The sequence below is a fragment of the Pinus tabuliformis genome, chromosome 5_2 (assembly GCF_031772625.1).
Source record: "Pinus tabuliformis cultivar Carrire ecotype Pingquan chromosome 5_2, CPIR1, whole genome shotgun sequence".
Taxonomy (NCBI): domain Eukaryota; kingdom Viridiplantae; phylum Streptophyta; class Pinopsida; order Pinales; family Pinaceae; genus Pinus; species Pinus tabuliformis.
Window position 1 is genome coordinate 217,342,602 of NC_142306.1, and position 27,212 is coordinate 217,369,813.

A 27,212-nucleotide genomic window follows, 5' to 3' on the forward strand; every position below is an offset into this window, starting at 1 on the left:
AAAACTATAAGTAAACTAGATGAGATTGCTAACAGTGAACTTGTGTAATTGTGAGGTGCAATTAGATTTTAATCATGCAACTATGCAATGCAACAACGATATGCAATTAGAAAAGAGAGGAACGAGAGATGGTTAGTGAAGGTTATCCTTGATTGAATCACAAGAGAGAAACCAAGACAATGCCTTCTAATGCCTTTTTCTTATCAAACTGATGTCCAAATGCCAAAAAATAACCAACTGTAAAATGCATCAGTTCTCCAATATACCACTGTCAACAAAAGATAAGCTCATTGTAGCCCGATGTTAGTGTATATTAACCCACTTAATAGAAGAGCCCAAAACTACTACCAGCCCGCTATCTTAGATTAATGACAATGACCAATCTTAATGCCAGATTTCAGGAATGCTGCTGCTAGGATCAAATCAGACCACTGATTAGATAGAATCAGTCACCTGTAACTTATAATCAGTCACCAATTATAACATAGTCACATAGGATCAATCATTAGAGATGCCAAAAGGAGAGTCAAAATGCTTGATATGTCAATGCTAACTGCCTCTGCAAAACAAAAATATCAGTCCTAAAATCTGCTTACAATTAGGAGGTAAATAAGCCAAAATCCCACACCTATACTCCCAAATATGAGTTGAATTTTAATTAAAGTTTCAAAGCAAATTTGTCTGGTCTCTTTCAGAATCTGTAGCAAAAATATTTAAGTGATTGCAGGCCTAATAAATCCCTTCACACCAGCTACTACAAGCAAGCCCCTAGACTCACGGCTAAAGGGAAATAGGTCACCCAAGTAGCCTCTTTCAGCCCTGCTAAAGAAACACTGGCAGATCTGCAAATTTTAAGATGGAAACAAGTGGAAAACTCTCTTAAGATCAATTTGAAACCTCCACAATTTTTCAAGGGTTAGATAATGATATTTATGCTCTTAGCAGATTATGATCTAGGAGGATACTAAGGCTCTCGGCCTAGAGGAGGAAAAGCTTCAAAAAGAAAAAATATAATATTGATTTGGTGCCCAGAAAATGCGTTGAAGTGGTATGCCTGCAAAAAATTCTTCAAAAAATCCTGTCGAGAGACACAGTTAGATGAGACAGAAAATTTACACAAGAAAAAGTAGACCCTCGCAAAGATCTGATGCAAATTGAAACAGCTAGCAGTAAATTTCAAAAGAAACTATACCAGACCTTGGAAATCTCACTGCCAAGTTGATTAGTCACACAGAAACCCTCTTCCAGATAAAAAAGAAAAACTAAAATTTTTATTAAAGATTACTTGAGATAAATTTTACTTATTCCAAGCTGCTTATTTGTCAAATTCTCTTGTAATACCCTCTAAACTATCTGCTTCAAATCTGAGCGCGTATATCAGACTTCAAGGCCTGGGGATTCCTTTCAAGTGACGGCATGTCACGAACAAACTTTAAGGGAAAAGCCTTAGCCATGAAAACCAGTGATGAAATCTTCCAACAGTGGAATTATATCCCTGCAAATGATAACTGTTAGGCTAAAATTTTTGATACAAGTGATTAATTTCAAAGGGAAGTTTTCCAGCCAAAATCTCAGAGATAAAACCCTTCCAAAAGTGAGAATAAGCCTTTGTCAAAAATTCAGATTTAGAGGCTCAAAATATTTGCAGAAAATCTCCAAGGGTAGCGAAAAACATTCTGAAGAATTTCAGGAGTTAAATGAGGCCAAACCCTTTGAGAGAAATCTGATTTTGAAAGGATGGACACTCAAAACTCTAGATGACCTTCAAAATCTGTTGCAAACTTTCCAATTTCTAGCTGTCTAAATCCAAACCGTGAGGCTAGGTGAGTGCTAAGCGGGCTAAGCCCTCCTTCTTCGCTGGATTCCTTTCACAATTGAACCTGCAAAACTTTGAAACCTACACTTTCTAAACCTGCAAAGAAGACAAAGGTAGCCTCATGAAAATATGAGAGTAAGGATCGTATGAAGTTTATATATTCACAATCATTTGCCAAGTTTAAAAGAAATAAAAGAAATATTTACAAAAATTAAAAATAAAATAAAAAAAACCAAGAAATTATATATACAAGAAGGAATTAAAATGCAATGGGTTATTGAAATAATACAAGGTTAAAGGTTAATATATATAGATACAAATTAGAGAAACTCTTTTCAAGTTTTGAATGTGGGCAAAAAAAAATAAAATAAAAATTAAAAGTTAAATCTAATAAAAAAAATTTAAAACTACAAAATTAAAACTTAAATCAAATAAATATTTACAAATTCTGAAATGTAAAAAATTATTTACAAAATAAATCTTAAAAAAAATATTTAAGAATATGCTAAAAGCCCCAAAACATAAAAGATTAAAACAAAATCCAAAACCCCCAAAGTAAAGGTCTATCAGATTTGGGGAGTATGAGTCCAACTCCTCTCCCAGATCCGATAATTTAAAGCTCTCAATAGCCAGATCTATCAATTTTTCCATTGATATTTAAAAAATAAATTTGAAAAGTTTGGAGAGGTATTAGCCCAAAAACACTTTGTAGAAAAATAGATTATTGGATAATCTTGGAGTTTTAATTTGGAAGGCTTTCTAAGCAAGATACCTGTGCAATAAATTGACCTACAAGAGTTATTAACTAGTAGCTTATAAATAAAATTAACAAAAATTTAAACATGTTACCATAAGATACTAGAGAGGAACACTACTATCAAGTAAGATCCCAAGGACTTTGTGTTGTATTATTCTAGAAAAATTTACACGATTCAATGATCGGATAAAAAGACAGACTGACATTGACTTTTAATTTATAGGTAAAATCTTCAACGACTAGTTGGCTTGATCCCTATCAAATTAATCTCAACTGTTCATAAAGATTTAATTAATCTTTAATCATCACTGTCGAAATTATTAAATTTTGAGGAAAAATTGAGTTTATCACGATTTTTAATTAATTCAAAATTAATTATTTTGAGTTAATTTCCTCAAAATTTTGACTTCAAATTAACCACCAAGGCCCAAGAGTCCAAAATTTCTTGTTTTCCTCAATATTCCTTTGGTTGAGACCTCTAAAAATTAACTTCTTCAACACCTACGAATATCACCATTGGAGAATTTAATTTTACCCAGGACACAAAATTAATTAAATTTTTGGCTTAAGATTTTAATTTAATTTTGACAGAAAATTTAATTATTTTTCCAACTCTCGAATACTTTAGCCATGGTGTCTAATTATGAAGGACCATGCATTAAATATTTTTTACATGAAGATTTTACAATTTAATACATGAAGGGGGAAACCCCTATTTGTTATAGACCTTCAACATTTATCAATTTCTGTGATACAAAATATGATCTAGTAGACCAAGTAACTTGTAATAAAATAATTGAGCCAATTAGCTAGGATTATTCTCAAATTACTTTTACAAAGACTTGATAAAAAACACTAAGACTCACTTAATATCTTGATGACAAAATCCACCCTAGCTTTGGGGTGAGGTTGGAGGGAAAAACTCTGATGCTCATTTGTGTCTAGAGACACAGATGAGTCAGTGAGACAAAAAACCTCCTAAGGTAGAAATCGTTATCAAAGTACTATGCTTACCTAGGTTGTTACATACATGATGGTCTTACTAAGATCACTTACATTATAACCATGTAGAATGGGTTTACATCTTTAACAAACTTGTTGGCTGATGATGAAATGCGAAAGGCGCGAACACTCGAATCATGATAGATCCCTTTTGTGAAAAAAGGGGTGTATTGCTATGGGGTCGTTGACATAGAGTGGTCAAAAAGACCAACTAGGGATTGTGATGATGTCTCCCTGATTGAGAGGGGGTAAGAAATCTCCTTCATATTTGAGGAGTAAGGCCCTCCTCCTTGGTTGAGAGGGAGTTACGGTGGACACCATACTCTCCATATGTGTCATGCACTAGTCCAGGACTAACCACCATACTGTTGTGCACCGAGTTCTCCACCACTCCACTAAAACTCCCATCCTACCTTGTCACCAAACTAGTCAAGACCACATATCCATGTTCTCTGTTGAACCTTTTGCTCCATGTCTAGGAAACACTGTTGCTTTTTGCGGCAATCTCACAGCATCCTCCTAGAGCTGACACCTTGTGCACACTCTGATCTAGCTGCGCTTCAAAGTAGCTTTGATACCATGTTGGAATTTCCTTGCATCCTAGGTCTGATCTATGACTTGGCAAAGCACATAAATTCACTACAGAGGCCTAACTTAAACAACTTTACACAGCAAAATATAACAATAAATAGATCAACAATAGTACACAAGATTTATGGCCCAAAATCACATTCCTTATTTGTTTATTAATAAGAAAACCTTAGGGCTCTCGTACCATGGATCACGGCCCTTTACAAACCTTGATACAATGCTATAGTACACAGTTTGTCCTTTGACTGTAACCCTATGGCCGAGGCCTAGTCCATTAGGTCCTCATTTTCCCAACAATATAAATACAAAATACAATCAACACAATACACAACTCACCTGGGCCTGCTCCTTTTAGTCCACAGTACACTAGTACTCTTGTTGTCCTTGCTGTAGCACCTTTCCTTTGCTGCTATAGACTTCTGTCCACAAAGATCAACTCCTTTAGACCTCTATACAACTGCTTCTCACTAGTGGGCCGCTCCCTTTAGCCACTGTTCATGTCAACTACTTCATCAACTGTCCTTGGCAGCTCCTTTGCCTAGTTGTACACTGCTGTAGGCCTCAACCTGCCTTAACCAGACCACAGTCCAACCCACACTAGGGCTCAGACCTATCTCATCTGCCTGTGGCCTTGCCCTCAAATCAATAACAAATCACTCCTACAGCTTTGCGGTCACACCATTTACTTTGGCCTGCCCTAACTAGGGCTTCTAGGCAACTATACAACCTCGATCAAGTACAAACAGATTTGCGGCTACTTCTGCTTGACCTCGACTGTCCTTAACAGGCTCCTTGCTGCCCTTTTACTGTGGTCCTATAACCTCGGCCTGCACCACTCTTCAAACAAATTCTCGGCGCTACCTCAGAACCATAAATCAATCCTTCTTCTACTTGTGGGTGGCCCTTACCAGGCTGACACTGCTACAAACCTACCTATGGTCTTCTCCACTGGACCTTCAACGGATTCCTGAGGTGCTCGGCCTACCAAAATAAGTGTGCGGTCTGATGTCTAGCAGCGTCTAATCTCCCAGCCTTACTTAGCCTTCCTCCCACAGAAATAACTCCTAAACTCGGCTCCTAGTCTTGGCTGCAGCTCTCCTCTCTAAGGCTATCTGCGGTTAGGTCCTTTAGCCTTCTTTCTCCACAAGCTCAAAGACCTCCTCAAACTTGTGATTAGGCCTCTCCATTGGCCTTCTATTTATACCTTTGTGTGAGTGTCTTGGGGGTCTTCTTTGCCCTTCAAGAAACCCTCACTTAACCACTTAACATCAAATTAGAATTTAATATTAATTAACTTGGGTTCCAAGCTCACAACATTGGGTCCAAAACCCCAACACTTGGGTACTTTGCCCAACAAACTCCTTTTTGTGGGTTTTCTCCACTAGGAAATACCCTCCAAGCTTCCCAAATTTCAACAACACATTGTTTGGTTTCTGTGAAGATTCTTGTGTGGGATCTGCTTTCCCTTTGTCAGTCCTCTTAGAGATAACTGCACACTTTTTTTAACGTGCTGATTCCTGCAATCAATTTTCAGCTTCATTTCCTTTACCTGCTGCACTGATTGGTCATTCTGCATGGGTCTAAGATTTCTCTTTTAAAGTTTAAACCCTTAAAGTAATTATAAAGTAATACATGTACTTCTATTACAGTAACTGTCCATTTTTATGTTTCATATTATCCTATGTTTCACAAGTTTCTGGTATGTGGGTACTTCGCGTACAGGGGAACAAATATCTGGCATGGCTAGAAGCTTTGCCCAAATTTACAGGAAACGTGAAGTTGGGAGCGGCAATAATATAATATATTAGAATTTAATATATATTAAAAATAAAAATAAAATAATTAGTTTATTTCCGTCTCGCAGATTCTAAAACTTAACAATCAAATTCCATCCTGCAGATTCCATCTTGCAAAAAAATATGTAAAAGGTTGAACTTTGAAACACTGCCAAAAAAATTCAAAATATCAATCCATCAACAAATTTGCCAATCAAATTCCTTCCCAGCAAAGAAACATGCGGAGCTCCCAAACTGGAAAAAATGCTGTTATTACTCTATTATTATGTGATTTCATGCAACGCTATATTATATTCAACTTCAAAATTCAAGTTTGGAAATTCATAAAATGACGCTACTCTTTCTCTTCCTGACCATCACTGTAATTTATTGAATCTTATCATTAAAGCTTCAAGATAGGCTTCAAGAGAGCAGGCTTATTTGCAATTGTTGAACTTCAAGATTTGCAGCAGAAGCTGCCAAGGAATGAGTGGCAACTGTCTATATTTTGTTGAAACCTTTGCTACATCTCCACGTCTCAGTCGCTTTACAAAGCTCATGCAGTTGAGCCTCCTGACCTGGTATGTATCACTTAGCGAATAAACAAATTGCACCTTCCCTGCTCAAAATAGGGATCCAAAATGTCAAAATCCGCTGTAGTGAGGCTCCCGAAAAGCTCCAAAGGGAATGTGTCGTACCAGCTCCCAAGTTCCTAGGAGCGCGGGAGCATGGGGTATGTGCTCTCCAATGGCTGGGAGCGGTACCCGTGTAACTATGATATTAACTCATATACATAAAGATGTCTTTTGTAAACTGGGCCATGCAACTAGTTTCATATTCCTTTGGTTTCTCTGGCATTTTCATGTGAAATGTACAGCAATAATTTTGATGATTGGTTTTTTTGGCTTTATGGTGTGTCTTAATTTCAACGACCAATTTGTCTACGGAAGTTATATTCTATGAGCCTGTATCACAGAAAAGGCTGAACCATAGTCTTATTATTCCAGGGTTGTATTGCTCATCATGCAATAAATATTTCCTAGAAAATGTTTTACACACTTTTATTCTGAACTTTGCAGTTACAGAAATCCTTGGCTTCAAATTAGCTATATTAAGGCATTGACTTGGTAATTGATGGATGTTTGAGGGCCCTTGTAGTATGATTGTTGTAGCCAAATATTCCTCACAGTCTTGTCAGGATCTGCAGATGCATATATTGCCTAAGAAGAGTTCCTAGCTGTGCAATGAGACTTCTAATTTAAAAGTATAACTTATTTTGGTTTTCATTTTAATTTTTGCTATGTGGCTCTTCATTAGGCTAATGGGAAATCTATCTGCATAAATTATATTCTGTGATCCTGTATGACAGGAAGGGCTGAACCATATTGGGCATCATGCAATATTGGGGATGTTCATGCTCTTTTCCTTTCAAGTAGCTGCATTGGGGCATTGATCAATAAATAATGGATGTTTGAGGGCTCATGTAGTTGATGTTTTTTCTGAACATTCCGAAAACAGTGTTGCCAGGATAATGTATATAATATATATTGAGCCCAAGAAGAATTTATTGGCTGCATACTAAGGCTTCCAATATAAAAGTCTATATCCAACATATTTTATTTTCGTTTCTTGAATTTCATATTTGTAGTTCTGAAATCTGGTTATTTTTATTTGCAACAGATTGAAGAGGTTATGGCTAGGCTGAATGTTGATGTCCACATAACCCCAGGCACCCCTCCTGCCCCTTCACCTGTGGAGTCATTTGAGGATATGGTTTGTATTGATATTTTATTTAAGCATTTTCTAGTTCATGCTCGACAGTTTTTGAACATTTTTTGTTTTCATTGCATTACTTTTCTTGTTATAATAATCATTTATTTTTTTCCAGTGTTTAAATCCAAGCATCATGAAAGATATCATTTTCCATGATTACTCTACCCCAACTCCTATTCAAGCTCAAGCCATGCCAGTTGCTCTTAGTGGAAGAGACCTCCTTGGTTGCGCAGAGACAGGGAGTGGGAAAACTGCAGCATTCTCTATTCCCATGATTCAGGTTGAAACTTCATCTCTCTCTGTGGTGAATAATTTTTTTGTTTTGTTTTATCTAGTTTCTGAAAATAATATTATTTTTTCCAAAATCATTTGGTATGAACTTTGTTATAAAATGGGTGGTTATGCTGTTTCTGGATACATTTTCTATTTCATGCAATCATTTAAATTGGGCTGTGTTAATTATTTGCATCCTTCCATAGCACTGTTTGGCGCAACCACCTATTCGGCATGGGGATGGACCTTTGGGTTTAGTCCTGGCACCAACTCGAGAGCTTGCTCAGCAGATTGAAAAAGAGGTATTGCCATGGTAGAAAAAAGTATCAGCTGTGATTCAATTTCAAGAAAACAAGAAAAATTGGGTCAGGTTCTTAGTGCTAGTGGATATGTGCATCTGAATAATTATTTTCTTAAAAGCAAAATTGGAAATAATGTAAAAATGTTTTTCCTGCATCAAAATTTGCATATTGTATGTTGTTAGATAAGTCATTTTATGGTGTCTTTCATTCTTGATTGTCTATGGTCTGTTCAGCTAGAGAGGATCAATAAAATTCTTAGATCTTTCTTAGTTTTCTGAATCTCTATCTATACACATTTTTGAAAGTGATCTGCTCTAGAGTTTAAACATGTAATGTATCCCATTAATTAAAAATAAAAAGTTATATATATGACCAAAATTAAGATAACAGAAGCTATGTTACCGGATCCGGCACTCCATGGTCTAGGATCCACGGATCTGATCCGGATCCGGATCCGGATCCGCCTAGATCCTTCCAAGAACCGGCAACGTGGCAGATCACTGTTGGCCGGAAACGCATCCCTGAATTTGGAAACGGATCTTGCAAAATCGGAAACAGTTCCTGTGATATTTCCGGATTTCAAATTTTTTGCAGCGTGGTTTTTAGTTTGTAGACTTCAGTTTTAGGTTTTTATTTGGCTTTATGTCGATCATTGTCTTTTTCACTGTTTGTCGGCACACATTGACATTTTTATAGCAACAGAGAAGGACAGCGAGACAACACCAGTTTTCATTTTGGCAGATGGATAGCATAAATTTGTCTGCTGGCTGTGGCATTTGTTGAAAAGATAGCGCCTGGAAAGACAGTGCCCGGATAGTGAGCATGAGCACACTATTCACCGGCGGCACACTATAGCGAGCATGAGCATTTGTCTGCCACACACTATTCACCAGGCAGCGATCGCTCTTCATAGAGTGTTGAGCAACAGTGATGCGCAACAGACTCAGGACTATTCACCAGGCAGCGACTAATTGTTTTAATTTTCTGAGGACAATTCACCAGGCAACAATTCACAGTTTGATAATTTTTTAATGTTAAATTAAATTTTTTAATCGAGTCTGAACTCATTCATTTTTTAATTTTTTTCACGTTAAATAAACATTGAATAGTAAACTGTCTCCGCTTTGGGTCCGGAACAGACCTCTTGTTCCCCCATGTCCAATCCACAGAATAGTAAATACTGGTGGTCGTGGTCCCGACTCCCAATGGCGTTAGTTAATTAAAAATTTCGCGTCTAATTTTAAAGACTTCAACTCAGCGTCTAATTTTATCATTTTGATTTTTTTGTCTATTCTTCAAAGTTCACATTTGACTCTGTTTTTATTCTCAATGAGGGTTTTGGGCTGTCGAATGTTTTAGTGCAATTAGTGACCAAAATTTGGGATCTTTTGAAAACAAAATAAAATCCATTAGAATTCTGAAAAAATGAAGATTAGATATTAAAATTTTAAAAATATTATTATATTTTTTGTATGGGATCAAGTCACATAAATTAATGTGGCTATTTAAATTTTAAAAAATATCTAGCCACACTGCGATATAAATATGTGGCTTTTTTATAAATATCTAGTCACATAAATTAATGTGGTTATTAAAATTTAAAAAATATTATTATATTTTTTGTACTTGACGTATTAAAATTTAAAAAATATTATTATATTTTTTGTACTTGACGTATCCTTGCCGTATCCGGATCCTGGATTATAAAAAAACTAGCGAATCCGGATCCGAATCCGTATCCGTATCCGAATCCTGGTAACTTAGAACAGAAGACAATATGACAGGTCTTGATTCAATTTTTTTTTGCTATGGTCTCATTTTTCTGTTTCAATCTCAACCCTTTAGTCTACCTCAAGCAAATAGGAATTTCCATTTGTTTTGTCCTTTAACCATCTCAAACTTTCTTTCTAAGCCACCGTCATCTTCTATTCATTAAGAGCTTTCCAATGATACAAAATTTATCAGATTCCGAGTTCCGGACATAAAGTTATGGCCCTCAGTGTTTTTGCCATTTTGTGCCATGTCAGTGTCCGTACAATTGACATGTGACAGACATTTCCACTTGTCACTTTTGCCCTGTGCCATGTTTACAAGGCAGACACATTGGCTTGCCAAGTCATATCTAGATCCAAACTTCCATTTTCCTTCGTTGCAACTATTCTCCATTCTTCTGGATTCCAGATCTGGGCTATTGCGCTTAGTAAACTGGTCAAACATCTGGATTTTTGGATCCCCAGATATCCAGATGCCACCCAACATGTTATTACTGATTGTTCTTCCATTTCAGCGGCAACACTTCTCTGTGGCCACATTTTCAGTGACATGCCAGTGTGAGGCAATCTTCGGATTTTCGGATATCCAAGCCATTCGATATCTGGAAAATCCCATAAATGCTATTTTTACAAAATTCTGGATTCCATATTTCCGCTCTCCATGTCACTTGGCACAATAGATGCCATGTTAACTGCCACGTCAACTTGCCACGTCATCCAAACTTGTCCATACTGCTACATCAGTAGTGACATGTTAACAGTCATGTCACCTGCATTTGTCCACCTACACGGTTTGGAGTTCGTTCCACATGGGATTCATGTAACCAGCACATGGTCTGTCTAGTTGGCATGTGGATCCAGGGTTATGATGTCATCTTCAACATAAGGAAGGATTACCTCTGTTGTCGTTCTGTATTTTTGAGGTTGAGGGAGTAAACACATAGGACAACATCAAAACCACTTTGGAAGTTGGGATCTAGCCTTGCCAGCTTCAGAGAGGGATCTCTCTGTAAAATTTAGCTTTGTTTTATGTGAATTTTAGGTTAGTTATGACTATACTGATTGTTTTGTTTGAAAGGTTTGGTTGATTTAAGTGCTATAATTCCATTGGGATATGGAGTTATAGATTAAATTGGATTTGGCATCAAATTTTTAAAGGAGTTTTCATAGGGAAAGCTAGGTTGCACTATTTGGATCTTTTCAGAAATTAAATGGATTGTGAAATAGCAGAAGTGTAAGGTTTAGTAGAAATTAAGGAGCAATTAAGAATTCCTTAATTTGACTTCAATGGAAAACATGAAAATTATTAACAATCAGAATAGGGTGTTCTAAATAACAAATCCTATTCATCACAGTTTCTGTCAAATAATTCAGATATTCAGAATAACAGAGAGAAAAACAATGTTTAAACAAATAAACAGAAGGAACACATCACCATTTGGTACACCACATGAATCCTATGAAAGGTCCTTGTATTATTGATGCTCTAGCACTTTGAAAAATTACAATATGCAGAGGAAATTATATTAAAAAATCAACCCTTAATACTTCAAACAGTGAAATATTTATATTGATAATTACAAAATCGCTGTCAAACCGATAGTGTATTATTAGCCTAATTACAAACAATACAATTCATTCCTGGCAGAAAAATAGGCCATGTAGACATCTGGAAGGCAAGGTGGCTCTCTTTTGGTGGATTCAGTTGCTGAGTCAATTTGAAACTATGCTGCGTTGGTGTGCTGACTGTCGTGCTGGCTAATGTGCTGGCTGCTGTCTTATTGCACCCGAATTACTGTTCAATCTAGTAAATCACATAGCTATTCCCATCTCTTTTCATCTGATATGGTCAATTTTATTACCCTCTAGTAAATCTCATCTACCTCTGTGTATTTGGCAAAAGTCGGCTTCACAGTGAAAATGTGTTTTACCTCATTCTGTATGTAGAAATCATTTGACATGGTTTTCAAAAACGCCTTTGATGTCATACTGCCCTTAATCCCACTGACCTTGATGCTGCTTCTGGCCATTTTTTTCATCTTCAGGACATAGTCTTCTTGAGTGATCAATTTATCATTTATTACATAAATGATAGGCAACCCTTTTTGGATCAATGCTTCAATTCTGTTAGAAAACCTGTTTACCTGCAGCTCCAATGTTTCACATTTTTCTTCACTAATCAATAAGGTTCCTCTTAGTCAAGACTTTCTTGACTTCCAAAATAGTGGCAGTCCTGTCACTTCAAGCTCATATTTGGACTTAGAGTTCAAGAATCTGATAATGTTGGAGGCTTCTGTGGGCATGTCTCCAAACTTCTCCCTTCCCTGAACAATGGCTTTTGTAGCTTTTTCTATTAATGCCTTTTGTTGAAAGATGATTTGGATAGATGGCCAAATCTCATTCATAGAATCTAGAATATTCATCCAAATGGTTTCCTTGGCTTGGGCCAAGGTCTGACCAATTGAAGTGTCCCTTTCTACCCTCTAGAACTTTTCCAACAATCTCTGTGCTTTCTGCATTTCAGTAACCCGAGAAGCTTCAGCTTTGGCCTTTTGTACTTCTAAAGCTTTGAGTTGATCCTGCAAAGTCTTGATTTCTTTAGACTAGAGGGACATGTTCTCCAGTGTCTTTGTCACCTGTTCAACACTTGCAATATGAGTGGAAGAAGCAGCTACAGTGGCTGTTCTTGTTGCTGGAAGCTGAGAAATAGGTATGGCATCTAGGGGGACAATAGCCATCTTCTGACTCTGTTCTTTCTCCTTTATCATCTTCTCCATCTCGACCTCCATCTGTCTAATCTATATGTTCTGCTCTATAATCAACTTCATCATGTTTGCCTTCTGTGCTTCATTTTCTTCAATGTCCTTAGTCAATGGGTCCTCTGTGGCTGGCAGCTTGAGTTGCTTTCTCAAGGCTGCAATGTCCAGATTCTTCTTTTTGATAATCTCCTTTGTAGCATTGACATCTTTAGGGTCATACCCTATCTTTACCACCAAATCCTCCAAAGACTTGATCCTGTTATCTTTTGCCAAGGAGGACACCTTCTCCATTTTCAACTGAGATTGAACATTAGCAAATGAAACCTGCAACTTGGATAATGACATAGCAGTGTTAGTTAATGTAGAAGATATCATCTCACTAGTTTGCTTGTGCATCTCCATTTGATCAATGGGATGAATGTCTTTGGTGCTGAACTCAAAGGTAGTGCTCTTGTAGTTTGTTGCTGTTTTTGTCTGTGGAATTTGGGCCTCAAGGAAGGCCATCTGCATCTTTCCATGCTCTGTGTCAAACATTGACAACAATCTGCTCTGTGAGTTGGAGGTCTGTTTCCAAAACTGATTGTAGGTACTATTTTTAAGAATCTCATTTTTAAGCTTAATCTCCCTGTACCTATCAAAAATTGTCTTCTCTTTCTCTCCTTGGACATTCTAGGATTCTAATTCTGTTTCCTTGTGACCTTGTGATGATGAAGGTCTAGTAGGAGATGTTGCAAATTTGTTGCTTGCAGGTGGTGAGTCTGTAATTATGATGGCAACCTGCTCTTTTGTCTCTTTGTCCACCTCTGTCCTAGGAGTCAATTTTGTCCTCTTCCTGTAACTGATCCTAAACTCTCTGACCTCACTTCTAGTTGTTGATAAAGATCTCTCCTCCCTCTGTCTTTTGCGTGATTTCTCTTGAGGAGTGGGAGTCTGCAAACTAGAAGTAGAAAAGAGTTGTTTTTCAACTTCCTGCAAAGTGTTTTCTGTCCATTCCAGTTGATTGGCATACTTCTCTATTTCAGGCCTTGAAGTATGGATGTAAGGAGTACTTTTATTCTCCACTTTGAGCTTTGAAATAATGCCACAAGGGTCATAAGACCAAGTAAAACTTAGATTGAACTTCATTTCTTTAAGCATCTTATCTGCTTCTTCACCTGCTGTCCTAGTATTACATATAAATGGGCCCACCTGTGTCTTTATCTCGAACTGTGATTTACTCTTGGCCACTACAAAATGAATGTCATCAGAATTCAACATTTGTCTAATATACTCCAGGGCAAAAATCCTTATTGGGAGGTATTTAGGGAGTTTGTAGGGTGTCAATTCACAACCATAAACCCTGATCTTGGTGTAGTTTTGGTATAAATACCAATGTTTTAAAACTCCGACTCGGCTGAGGGTTGACTCTGACTCTGACTCCGACTTGGTATCGACTCGGCCGGCTCGATTTCAATGACTCGGTCATTGTAAAAAGCACATTAAATATTTATTTTTTATAAAAACACATAATTTTAGAGATTTTCATTCATGTTTCCAAACACACAGCATTAGAATATAGATAAAAGACAACATATGATCAAAGTAGGCTCATGAATATTATATTAAAATGGCATCCAGTGCACTGTCCAATACATACATGATGATGATATAGAGATCAAAACAAAAACACATAACTAAAGAGGCTAGAAATGGCCTCTACAACAAAAGTCTGTGATCAGTACTACTGGCTACTGCTAGAGTTGCCAACATCATCTGGATCAGTGTTACTTGGGAGCGGGAGCAAAAGCGGGGAGCGGGAGCGACATTTTCGGAAGCTCCGGTTTGGGAGCGAATCCTGGGGGAGTTCGACAACCAACGTCACTAACATCAAGGTACATAGAGGGATTGGTGCTCTTGATTACATATGAGTTCCATACCCTAATACATGACAAAATTCAATGGAAACATTGCAATCCCCCAATCCTGAAATCCTGAAAAACCGATAAGTCTGCTGAATTTTGAATGAAATCTAAAATTCTACTTTCTCCATATAAAATCCAATGAGGTCGGAACCACTCTCAAACATCCCGAGTCATTTCATGGTAATGTTAAAAATTTAAGTAAAAGGATGAAAATGAAGATTAAGGAGAATGTCACTTTTACTTTAAGAATTTAACATTACCATGAATAGCATAGCTTTAGTAGGGCAATATGATCAAATACTAGGGTTTGGGAGAGGGGAATGGACCCCAAAGACCAACAAACTAATTCATAAACCCCTTTGGAGTCCCCCACACTTAGAAAAAAAAAAAAAGGCGTGCTTTTATGGTTCACTGGCCACTGTCAGCTACCCGGCCGAGTAGTTACGGATCCGCCCGAGTCGGCCGAGTTATGATTGACTCGGTCGGGTCAGTCATAATTCGGCCGACCGAACCGAATTTTCTGTTGGGTTGAATTTTTTTTTCCGGCTTGGACCAACTCGGCCGAGTCGGTTCCGAGCCGGCCGGATCTTAAAACAATGATAAATACCAATCTCCAGTTTTTGCCTGATCTGTTAGTTGCAAAATTATCTTGATTTCTTCACTGATTCTGCGCTGTATGGAATTGTTAAGGATGTTCATTGCTGGGTGAACAAAATCCTCAATGAATTGCTTATAAGAGAACTCCCATTGCTCTTTCATGACCAATGATGTCCAAAAGATCACTGGCTGTTGGTTTCCTGCATCATCAAGCTTCTGCATTGCAAAATTGAACTTATGTGCCTGATAGTAAAGGAACATATAGATTAAAATGGAGGTGTAATTAAACACCTGTTTTGTGGGAAACTTTATAAATTGTTCATGAATGCTGTTAGCCAAGAATTGACTGAAATTGAACACAATGGATGGCTTACTGTCTGTGGAAAATATGGAGAGGAAACCTAAAATGGGTTCATCTACCCACTGATCAAAATAATAACCCAAAATATAGGAAATCATGGATATAATTTGCTTGGTTTGATCAGGGAAGATGGAGGATTCTTTTTGGGTAACTTGGCATTCTCAGGTAATAAGATCTTGAAAATTTTGGCTCTGGTAGTGAAATCCATCTTCTGATAAAGCTGGTTGAGGGCTTCTAAGGAGAAAGGAGTAGTATTTTCCATAGGGATGCAAGCATCATTTGGTCAATGGACTGGGCAGTTATGGTAAAAAGGATGTCACCTGATGGGGCTATGATAGCTCTTTGGGCAGGGACATAGCATCCCTGACATTTTTTGGTAAACTCAGGGGCTTGGAAGGTCAAGGGGAAGGTGTAGTGGGGAAGATTGTACTCCCAGAGCCCAATTTCATTAGTTTTATCTGCATGCTTATCTTCCAGCCAGCCATATGATTCCAAAAAATCACAGTTACACTGGGTTTCATTAATCCTATAATCCTTGTCGACTAAAGGGATGTGATCTAAATCTACAGAGGGAGGGATTAATGGATTAACAGGCTTATCTTGGGTTTTGCTTTTGGGAGGCATGACTATATTAGTGAAAAATAAGAGGAATTGAGTGAAAGACAAGAAGGAATTAACAGAGGAGCTTACCAGGAAACAATTTGGGTAACGAATTGTCAGGTGAAAGAAACAGAGGACTGTCAATAACAAAAAGTAATAGTAGAAGGGACGAAAACGATGGTTTCAAAGGGTTTTAACGCTGTGAAAGTCTCGTTGAAAAGGGCGCGGAACCGTTATGTTCGAATGGTTACTCGGGAACTGAATTGAATGCTGAACGATGATTTTTGCCAGGAACGCATTTAAGTGGACAACGGCTAGGTGAGGTGGCGGGAGGAGAGTGGTGGAGGAGTTGTGGTGGGGGCGCGGTAAAAGGGGACGGTGGTTTTAGAGGGCGTAGAGAATGGTAAGTGGTTTCGGCCGGGGGGGGGGCGAAATTGTGAGGAGCTGCCACGTAAGTTATGGGGCTCGGCAGGGAAACAACCTTTTCGGACCCCCCTGGTGGTAAACGCAGGATGGAGAAGGGCGGGGCTAAGAATGATATGGGCTGTGGATGCTGAGTGGGAATAGATCTCGATGCTTCGAGACCACTGTCTTTTAACCACATACGACAGAGAAACTTTGTCGCTATGCGCTTTATGATTTTGCCTTCCTGACTTAGGATAAAGGTGGATAATGAAATATATATAAAAAACACTTTATCCCATCATGCATATTTTGCCCTTTTACCATATCATTAAAACTTTGGATAAAAATGACATAGGCAAATATTTATAAAAACCACTAATTTACCTACCCATAACTAAACTAACATTTTATTTTTCTATACGGTGCACTTAGACTAGCAAACACACCTTATTTTCTTTTATACAGAATAAAAAACTATCTAAATTCTATCCTTTATTTCTCCTATTGATTCAGATTAAACAATTGAATCAATGTCATTTTCTATCTAACCACTGATTTACCCAGATTAAACTGTTGGGCAAATCTTTATTCTCTAACCTAACTTACAGAAATTAAAGAATTTAAACCATGATTACATTATATGATTAAACAAAATAGCTAGTGATTGTGGCATTTTGAGCACGCTGCACACAATCTTTATTTTACAATGATGAAGGAAACTATCTATCAATAGTGACATTTAGATTTGCAACACTTTTAGTATTATTCCTCTTTTTTTTTTGTTTTTCTTTTGATGGGGTTCTATTTTTCATTCTTTTTGAATATTTTAGTTTTTTTCTCTTTTATGTTATTTATACCCTCTTTACATTTTTTTATTCTATTTTTTCTTTTATTTGGAAATCATTGGCAGATTGACAAGTATTTACAAAATAAGATTCCTGGGATACAATACTCAAATACTTTTAGATCCTATAAATTATAGGACCCTAACAACCTTAGCACTTAGCTTCTGGATCCATGAAGCAGATTGGTGTGAGGATGAAGAATCTTTACAAGTTGTAGGTTGAGACATGCACAACCTTGAGCAAAAAGGCAGGATGTGCATAGAGCAAAGATATGGGGGGGACTTTGGCACAGGTGCATGGGACACTTGCATCATGGGGCCTCGAAGATCCTTCAGTAGATAGCCAACGACTACCACAGCGCGTGTTTGATTAGGCTGATGTGTGCAAGGGGTGCACACTTGCCAAGTATGCCAAGTCATCTTATCAGGGCTGAGACAATAGAGACAAAGGAATTTTGGAGTTGGTACATTCAGACGTATGTGTGCCCTTTTCTTCTCCATCTCTCATGAGACACAAGTACTATGTCACTTTCATAGATGATTATTCGTGGAAAACATGGATCTTCTTTATGAAGGAGGAGGTCTTCTAGAAGTTCATGGCGTTTAAGGCCTTGGTAGAAAACCTGACCGATTTTCGATCTCCGATAAGATGTGATCTTCGACTCCGATCTCTGACTTCGATCTTCGATGTGCGATATGGACCTCCGATCTTCGATGTGCGATATGGACCTCCGATCTCTGATATGCAATATGGACCTCTGATCTCCAACTTTCGATATGCAGACTCGACTTGATTTAAGTTAACGATTTAATTATTAAATCACATCCTCCACTTTATTGGAATTTTTGAATGGCACCTCCAATAAGACCCTCCGATTGCCAATTGCCGATATTGGTCGTGGACCCGATTGGTTTTATCACACTGGTTTTAATATAATATCACGTTCGCCTAGTCGGAACTTTCCTATATTGCAAGATTTGAAGGTTGTGTCAAGTTAAAGCCTTTGATACAAATCCCCGATATCCATGTTGTCCCAATGTATAGGAGTAAAGTGATGATGTGGCATGTGGGGACCTCTCGACATCCATTATAATATGGTTTCACATTATTTGTTTGATTAAAAGCTATGGCCCCTCTTATCTTGCTATTATAATATGGTTTTCATAACAATGAAACTATGTTATATTTGGTCGATTATCCTATCTTGCTATTATAATATGGTTTTCGTAACAATGAAACTATGTTATATTTGGTCGATTATTAACAAGACCTCTTCCGACATCTATTTAATATATTTTCAATTTCCCACTTCATGCACAAGTCGACCTCTCCTCTAATAAATGTGTCTTTTCGTTTACTAGCGAAACTCGTATAAACGCAAGTCAAATACTTCATTTCAAGCGTTGATTTGGTGAAGATCTATCACAGAGAAAAATACACAGTTCACAACTCGTGAACTAGGAACATCGAGAAGGAATTGAAGAATTAAATTGTTTGGGGATATCTGTTCTAGAGCTCGGAAATCAGATTTGTAGAAATCCTGTGGCTCGGATCGGGGAACATTTCAGTTTCGGTAAAGCCCAGATCTGTGGGACATTTCAGTTTTGGTGGAGTGCGGATTCGTGGGTAGTGCAGTCCTGGTGGAGCCTAGATCTTAATATAAAAGTGTGAAGGACTATGATCTCTTAAGACTACCGGAGGAGGCTTAGTGATAAAAAGGGTGAAGTAATATTCAAACTATCTGTGGAGGGGAAATAGCTTAAAGGCTCGGAGTTACAGTCACCTGTGGAGCTCGGACTACACATCGGATCCATGATTACTTTAAGGACAATCACCTTTGTTTATTGTGAGCTCGGACTATACTACATGGTACAGTAAATAGAGAGCTGGGAATTGTGCAGACCTCGGACCAGTAAACAGTTTGAGAGACTCAGATTAACAGTGTCAATTGTGGAGGGCTCAGATAGACATCCTTTGGAGTTAACTCAAGACAGTCGTCTTGAAAGAAGGCTCAGACCTGTTGCTTTGAAGAAACTCATATTACAGTAGTAGCATTTAGAAACATCTTGTTTTTGAAAGATTGTGACGACTTCCTTGGAGAGTTGTTGAAGAAACCCTTGAAGAGGCTTAGAGCAGGTGCAGAACTTGGGTTGCCTATTGAAGACATCTTGAAGGTCTTGGATATATTATTGGAGACTATGATGCATTGAAGTAATCATGAGGTGACTTTGGAGATAATTGTTTGTGTACCATGAAGAGCAGTGGTGACACCTTCTAAGAAGACAAGGTTGGTGCCTTGGAAGATAGGGTTGGAGCCCTAGAGGATAGGAGTCCTCAAGAGACTAGGTTGGAGCCTGTACCAAAGATAGGGTTAGAGCCCTAGAGGATAGGAGTGCTCAAGACACTAGGTTGGAGATTGTACCAGAGATAGGGTTGGAGCCTCAAAGTGACAAGGTTGGAGCCTTGGAAAGTCCAAGTTGGTGCTTGGCAAAATACAGGTTGGAGCCTGGAAGATTGAAGATTGGTGTCTTCATCTAGGGTTGGAGCCCTACACATTATTGTATTGGATTTATTGTAAAGAGGATTGGAGTCCTCGTCATTGATTAATAAAATTATTATTCTATCATTGTTCATTTTGTGTTCTAATTATAAGTGATCTTAACTGGTAAAAATAACAATTGAAAAGAAATACTAATTCATCCCCCTCTCAGTATTTCCAACACGATATGAAGCTGGGAACAAGGACAAAGCAAGAGCGAAGGTCTAGGAAGCAATGAGAAATCAAAAAGAAGAAAGAAAGTTTGTTTTGGGCTCTATTCTGTCACACGTGCAAAGGTTAGGATTTTTCTGCAACTCCTGGAAGGCTGAAAATTGCAGGTCAAAGCTGGGGGCCAAAGTTGAAGTTGGAAGCTGGTTGAACCAGAATTCATCCTTGTTGATTTGGTTGATCTCTGACCTAATTGGAAGGGCTTCTTCGAGGGTAGAATTGGTGCTTGGAGGAGGACTTGATCTAGGGTTTTGGGTCTTGATTTTCTCATTTGAAGCAGATTCTATAGGAAGAGGAGATTCTTTCTGGGGTTTCCCCTTGGAGGGGTTTTGCCTTAGCTAGGAGCCTAATTCTTGTGTCCATTGTCTTTACTGTTTTTGCTATTGATAATTGTTTGATGAAAAGATTTAATAAAGAAACATAAGAAGATAACTTTATAACTAAAGTTCACAATCAATTATTAAGGTTAATGAGAATTTGAATTAACAACTGCCATATTGCATTTTCCAACGGAATGCACTAAAGAAAAGATAATAACTTATTTGAGAGTGTTATTGTTAATACATTAAGGTTGTAAGTTGAGGGTTTGGGTTAGACCTCAAGTAAAAATCAATGAAAATACCTATATTTAGAGGAGATAAAGATGAAGATGAAAATGCTCCTATGGAATGGTTTTGTATTGCAAAGAAAACAACTCAAGTCTTGTGTTTGCAAAAAAGATATTTTGAAGGCAAATCTAGGGATTGGTGTTATAGTTTAGATAAGGATACCACATGCTTTAATTCAGAAGATTTTGAAAAAGTCTTCGTTAATAGATTGATAAATGATATAAAAATGAAGGAGATGCATGAAATTCAAGTTGAATTAAATGTGTAAAAGATAAAAATTTCCAAATTGTAGAAGAATTATGAATAGCTATGTAAATTTCTTTAAGTAAATATGTGTTTGCAAAAAAGATATGTTGAAGGCAAATCTAGGGATTCATGGTATAGTCTAGATAAATACGTCATAGGTTTTAAGTGGGAAGAGTTTGAAAATATATTTACTAATAAATGGATAAATGATACAAAAATGAAGGAGATGCATGCGATTCAATTTGAATTAAATGTATAAAAAGAAAATGTTTACAAATTGCAAAAGGATAACAGAGTCCACATGGTTAGTGTAATAGAGAGTCCACATGTGCAATGTGTGAATAGGTATATCCATAGTTTTAAAAACCGGAACCAGTGACCGGACCGGTCCACCTATCAAATCGGGTTTCAAATCGGAACTGGTCAAACCGAGACTGGTCACATCTCAATGAACCAGTGTTTAAAAAAATACATGAAATACTTAGTTTTTAATGAAAAAAACTATTTTAAGATTTAAAACCATGATTTCAAACTAATAGAGATAAAATATGCAAAGTTTGCTCATCTATATACCAGGTAAAGGTGAATATATGAAATTGGCACTGAGTGCAATACATATCAGCAACATAATACATAATCAATGAGGTTCTAAGTGACCTCTAGAGTCCAAAAACAATGTTATAAGCTATGGGTCACTGGCCTACTACAAGTCTACATATCAGTGATCAACATGATCATGATCAAACTCATCACCACTACTAGACAAGGGATCATCAACATGAGCTACATAAATAATCTGACTGGAGTGTTTGAGGACTCCTAAAACTCCTTTGCAACCTTAACAGTAGTGGTAGTAATAGCAACAAAAATAGACATCAAAACTACAAATCATTGATCAACATGATCACTCATGAAACTCATCATTGATTCAACGCTACTAAAAATGGGATCATTAGCAAGAGATACATAAACATCATCTCGCTCAAAGTCTTCAGACTTGGATTGCTCAACTTGCCCCATGGATTAGGCCCCTCCCGGCAGATATTGTCTATTGTACCCCACCCCGAAGAAAAGATGTGAGCTGTGCCCCATGATAGAAATTGAAGTTTAACATGCATAACTAGTGATTTTGGTTTGAGTGAAGGGTTCATCTCCTCAGACTTATAATGTGGTAGAAAAATCTTAGCATCCCTAACCAATTATTTTTCTTTGAGTGAAGGTTACATTATTGTTAAGGCCATGGTAGAGGAGTTCAACAATCAATACCACCAACATCAATAAAGTTCAAAAATCAATGCCACCAACATCAAGGTCCTTAAAGGGCTTCATGCTCTTGATCAAATGCCAATCTCATACCCTCATGCATGATAGAATCAAATGGAAACATTGCAAACTCCCAAGCCATGAAATCCTGAAAACCATTAAGTTTGCTGAATTTTGAGTGAACTCTAAAATTCTAGTTTCTCCATATGAAATCCAATGAGGTCAAAACCACTCTCAAACATCGCAAGTCATTTCATGGTAATGTTAAAAAATTAAGAAAAAGGATGAAAATGAAAAATAAAGGAAATGTCACTTTTACTTTAAGAATTTAACATTACCATTTGGATTTGATTGCTAGGGTTGATATGTGTGAGGCAAATGAGAGGGGAGGTATGCTTTTCTTAGACGGGTTGTTTTTGGAGGGAAACAACTCCAAATTTCCCTCAAAACAACATCAAAACTCAGAAAATTGCATTATGTGGGGTCTGTAGCTGGCCTGGCAATAAACCAACCGGTTTATGAAGGAACCGATCGGTTTTTGTGGTTTTTTGGCGAAATAGGCCCATAAACTGAGTTTTTTGTCTTGTTTGACCCGGTCACCCAATGAACCGACCGGTTTTTGGTTCAAGCCAATTGATTTTTAAAACTATGGGTATATCTAGAGATCCTGTGGTCATTCTTGAAGGGACATGTGATTTGTAGGTATGAATGTATTGGGGTATTTAGAGGAGGTTCTTTTTTTTTCCCAGGAAAAAATTGTAATTTTATTACATGTTGCATATGTTGAGGCACATTACATCGACAAGTCCATGACTGCTGATCAAAGGTTCATATAAAAACAAACTAATATACAGATGGAGAGAAAAGTCATGCTTTTCTCCCTTTCTTTTTCTCTACCTTGCGCCACTCCCCTTGTGACGATAATGAAGAAACAAGAGCAAGTTGATTGCCAGCATCTGAGGTGTCTGAAGTATGTAGGCGTTTGATTCCACTGGTATCCATTGCTTCTGGAATCTTTGCTAGATAGCTCTGTGGTTCAATTGGATCTTGTGGGTTATTCTCTTGTAATTCTGGTTCTTTGGCTGTCTGATTGTTCTCATTGGGTGTGGGTTCTTCCTCTGCTTCTTCCTCCTCCTCATCAGACTCATGTGGGGGAAATTGCCATCCTTTGGGCTGTTTCCCAGTCTTCTTCTTTCTTTGGGTGTCTTTCTTGGCTTCAAGGCACATATTTTGTAGGTGTCCTATTTGCCGGCAGATTCTGCATCTGAAGGTTGTGTTTTCATAATCTAAAATCTGTGTCCAGTTCCGCTGGTTGTGAATCAGTTGTATTCGATCCGGTAAGCCTTTGCTGAGATCTACTTCCACACAAATTCGTGCGAATGTGAAGACTCTTTCCTCCAATCTTTGGGTGTCCGTTTTGATGTATCTCCCAATGATGTTCCCAATACCAACAAGGACTCGATTGTCCCAGAAATGTAGAGGGAGGTTGTGCAAACGAACCCATACCGACATCCTGGAAACGACCATGGTATTTGCATCAAATTTCGGAAACCAAGGTGTGATGAAGAGGCTCGTCGATCCTAGAACCATGGTCCTTCCTGAAGGATAATGTCTCTTGCATCCGATGTTGGGAATTTGACAATGAAGAACCCCTTGGAGCAGAGGTGAATTTCACAATGAACAGTCCAGTTAGTGAAAATCCAATGAAAAAGCTCTGTTGGTTTTGGCCAGAAATAGTTGAATCGACATATAATGGCTTGTGATTCAAATGTAGCACAATGCTCATCTGTTTCTGGAATGTCTATATTTAGTTCTGGAGTGTAGTTCAGTTGCTCGAATATATGGACTGGGTTTAGTACCTACTTGCTTTGATGGTGCTGTAGCTGTGTTTTTTCCTTGTAGGATATTCTTGAAGGAAAGACCTCCATTTATTTGCTTCTGTTTTGATTCTGTGCTTTTTGATGTACTGCTCCCAATCCCTCCTCCTGCATTTTTTATTTTATTGGAGGTCGCAGCGCCACCTCGCAGTCTCAGATTGAGTGTTATAGAAGAAGCTGATATGATATTGTAGTCCATCAGGGTCCGGTTATCTTGCAATGCTCTGCCCCCAAAGATCAAATGTTGTAAATACACAGGGTATCCATTATTTTGTGAGATGATTTGCTTCAAATGCATCACACTGTCTGATGCATAAACCCAAACTAATAAAGACATCCATGTAGGGATGTTTATAAAATTTGAAAACGAAATGATTTTACCAAATGCAGGGGATCTATATCCATCATGTTGCCGCTTAGCCGTTCTGCTACAGGTGATCCACTTTGCGATGAGGTTTGTTTGGAGTGATTGTTGAAGGGGTTCATAACAAGAGTCATCCCAACTATGCCCAATCTTAGCAGATGCTTCAGATCTCTCTTTTGAGAGCGAATATGGGTGTGGATCTGCTGGAACAGTAGGCTTTTGTCCTTATTTTCTTCAGAGCCTATTGCCTCTGTGCCCGGCAGACCCTGCACTGATATTTGGTTATCCCGTTCTGTGACTTCTTGCAGGCTCGTTTGTTGTAAACACCCAACCTCCATTCCAATGTCGGCATGCCAGTAGTACTATAAATCTGGGAGTATCGAGGGATTTTTGTTCGCGATCGCTCTGACCAGAGTGGTTCTGTGACCGCAGAGGAGTCTTGGGATGCTGTTTCAAAGCAATGGATAGTCCAGGTCCTGAGATATCCTAGCTGCCGCCGCCTTTCTCAAATGCTCCAAACCCATCCGCAAGGGTTTTGTCAACCAAGTCCTAAGCTTGTTTGCTTTGGTTGCCCCAAGGATGAAGGCTGCCGCAGGGTCCTGTTCACCTTCCTCTGGATGCTCCGGGTACCATGCGATCCAGAATCTAGGTTGCCCTCACATCATAGGCGGCTCAACATATGCCCATCCAGAGTTGTGTACTCGCCAGAGGCCAGGTGCTACAACTTTGTAGTCACCATACACACCCTCCATGGCCCTGTTCATGGCCTCCGATCGTAATTCCCGCAAACCCCGCCTGTGAAACCCTAACACATACGCACTCCATTTCCTTTGTCAAATCTTGCCACCCGAAAAATCTACGTTTGGAGGTTCTTTTATTATTTGAATAGCTATTGTGTAACTCATCTCTGTTATCTATCTTGGAATTGTGCTTCATATTCACAATTGTGTAAATGGTGTGTACATTGGTTTATTATGATATTTTAAGGTTTTGGTACATAACAAATCCTATATAAGAAGAGGGAAAATAGAGTAAATGAAATGCAATTATATTGTTTCATTGGCTTCCACTTATGAAGTAGTGAGTGTGGCTCACCACAAAAGAGTGCAACCAATAACATTTAGATTGGATTCCTTTGGCTAAGAGGACACTAGTGGTTGTATATAATTTGGTAAAGACACCTTGGACTTGCATCATGCCCCAAAAGCTATCGTGTGTGTTGGTACATCCACAAGGACGAGCGCAAGAACAAGCACAAGCATGTAATTGCTAGGACTTATACAATGGTGGGGACAATATTAGGGCCTCACTGTCACTGACCCAACATGCCATCCTTGACGAAATTAAATTATATTAATGTCTCATCAATGGACAAAATAGGTCAATGGTACTAGAAAGTACAATATACCAAAACTGGAATCAAGGGCAGTGCAAAAAACATTTTGGATGTGTACAACAAATCCCAAATCTAAAGGAACAATAAGAAATTCTACACATCGCAGGGAGTCAACTATAACTTACAAGGTTAAAGTGGTAGTGAGATAGGTTGAAGTAAGAAGAGGGTTAGTCAATCTTGTCATGTGAGCCAGGAATTGTAATGTCCACCTCAAGAACTTGTTTACTAATGCTTGTTGGAGAATGGCTTGGATTGATGGGCTTTGGGGAATGATTCGTGATGGGCCTTAGTTATTTGTGTTGGAGGCAAGAGTGGAAATTGAGGTAAAGTTTGAAACTTAGGGTGAAATCTCTTCTAAAACCTAAGGGTGAAGAACTAATGGTAGTGGAGAGGAAGTTGGTTATCTATTCATGCGTTGAAGTATGATGTTGGTGTGACTACCCATTGGCTTGAATTAGAGGTTGGGTGGAGTGCATAAAGGGACAAAGCTTGATGAAGTTGGGACCATAGGTCTAAGTAGTAACTAGTGGCATTGTCAACCATTGTATATGTATTGATGTAGAGTTGGCCATCAACCATTGTGAAGATACTAATGCTATTTCGAAGCCCATCGTTAACCACTGGGAAGATATTAATGCAATGAACATCACAAATTACTTTGAAGGCACTGGTGCAAAGCTTGAAGATGTCTTCTAGGAGTGGCATGGGCCAAGAGAGCTAGGTTAGACTATCTTGAGGGGAAGCTAAGCTCTCCTCCTTGGAGCTTTCTTAGCATCTAAGGTCACAAGTGCCTAATAAAGGAAAGAAATCTAGGTATGGATGATTGATTGCTTGATTTGACATGGGGATTGTCTCCACCCTTAAACTGTGCATTTGAATGAGTATTTCTATGTAACCTTTCTATATATTCGTTTGAGAATGGGGGCACTACCTCAATTGATCTACTTCCCACTATGTGTATGATAAGTATATTTACTTGGCACTTGATACCTTCATGAATAGATCAAAAGGGAGATCTAATCCACCTAGTATATTTGGATTTGAGGGAGTTTTTCATCATCCATTGTCTAAGAGTAACTGTTTTTTGAGATAGAGTTAAACACTTCTAGTTAAGACAATAGAAAAATGTAGCAAGGCACTCTCTTGATCTTCACATAAACAA

The 27,212-nt window shown here is 38.1% G+C and overlaps 1 protein-coding gene across 1 annotated transcript in view; it reads left to right on the forward strand.

The window, feature by feature from the left end:
- Nucleotides 1-27,212, forward strand: part of LOC149158326 (DEAD-box ATP-dependent RNA helicase 20-like) — a 246,380-nt gene that overhangs the window by 20,427 nt on the left and 198,741 nt on the right. The window contains exons 2-4 of the mRNA XM_089436196.1: nucleotides 7,622-7,714; nucleotides 7,830-7,994; nucleotides 8,194-8,289. Of these exons, the coding sequence (XP_089292322.1) occupies nucleotides 7,622-7,714; nucleotides 7,830-7,994; nucleotides 8,194-8,289 (354 nt within the window). The remainder of the gene's footprint in view (nucleotides 1-7,621; nucleotides 7,715-7,829; nucleotides 7,995-8,193; nucleotides 8,290-27,212) is intronic.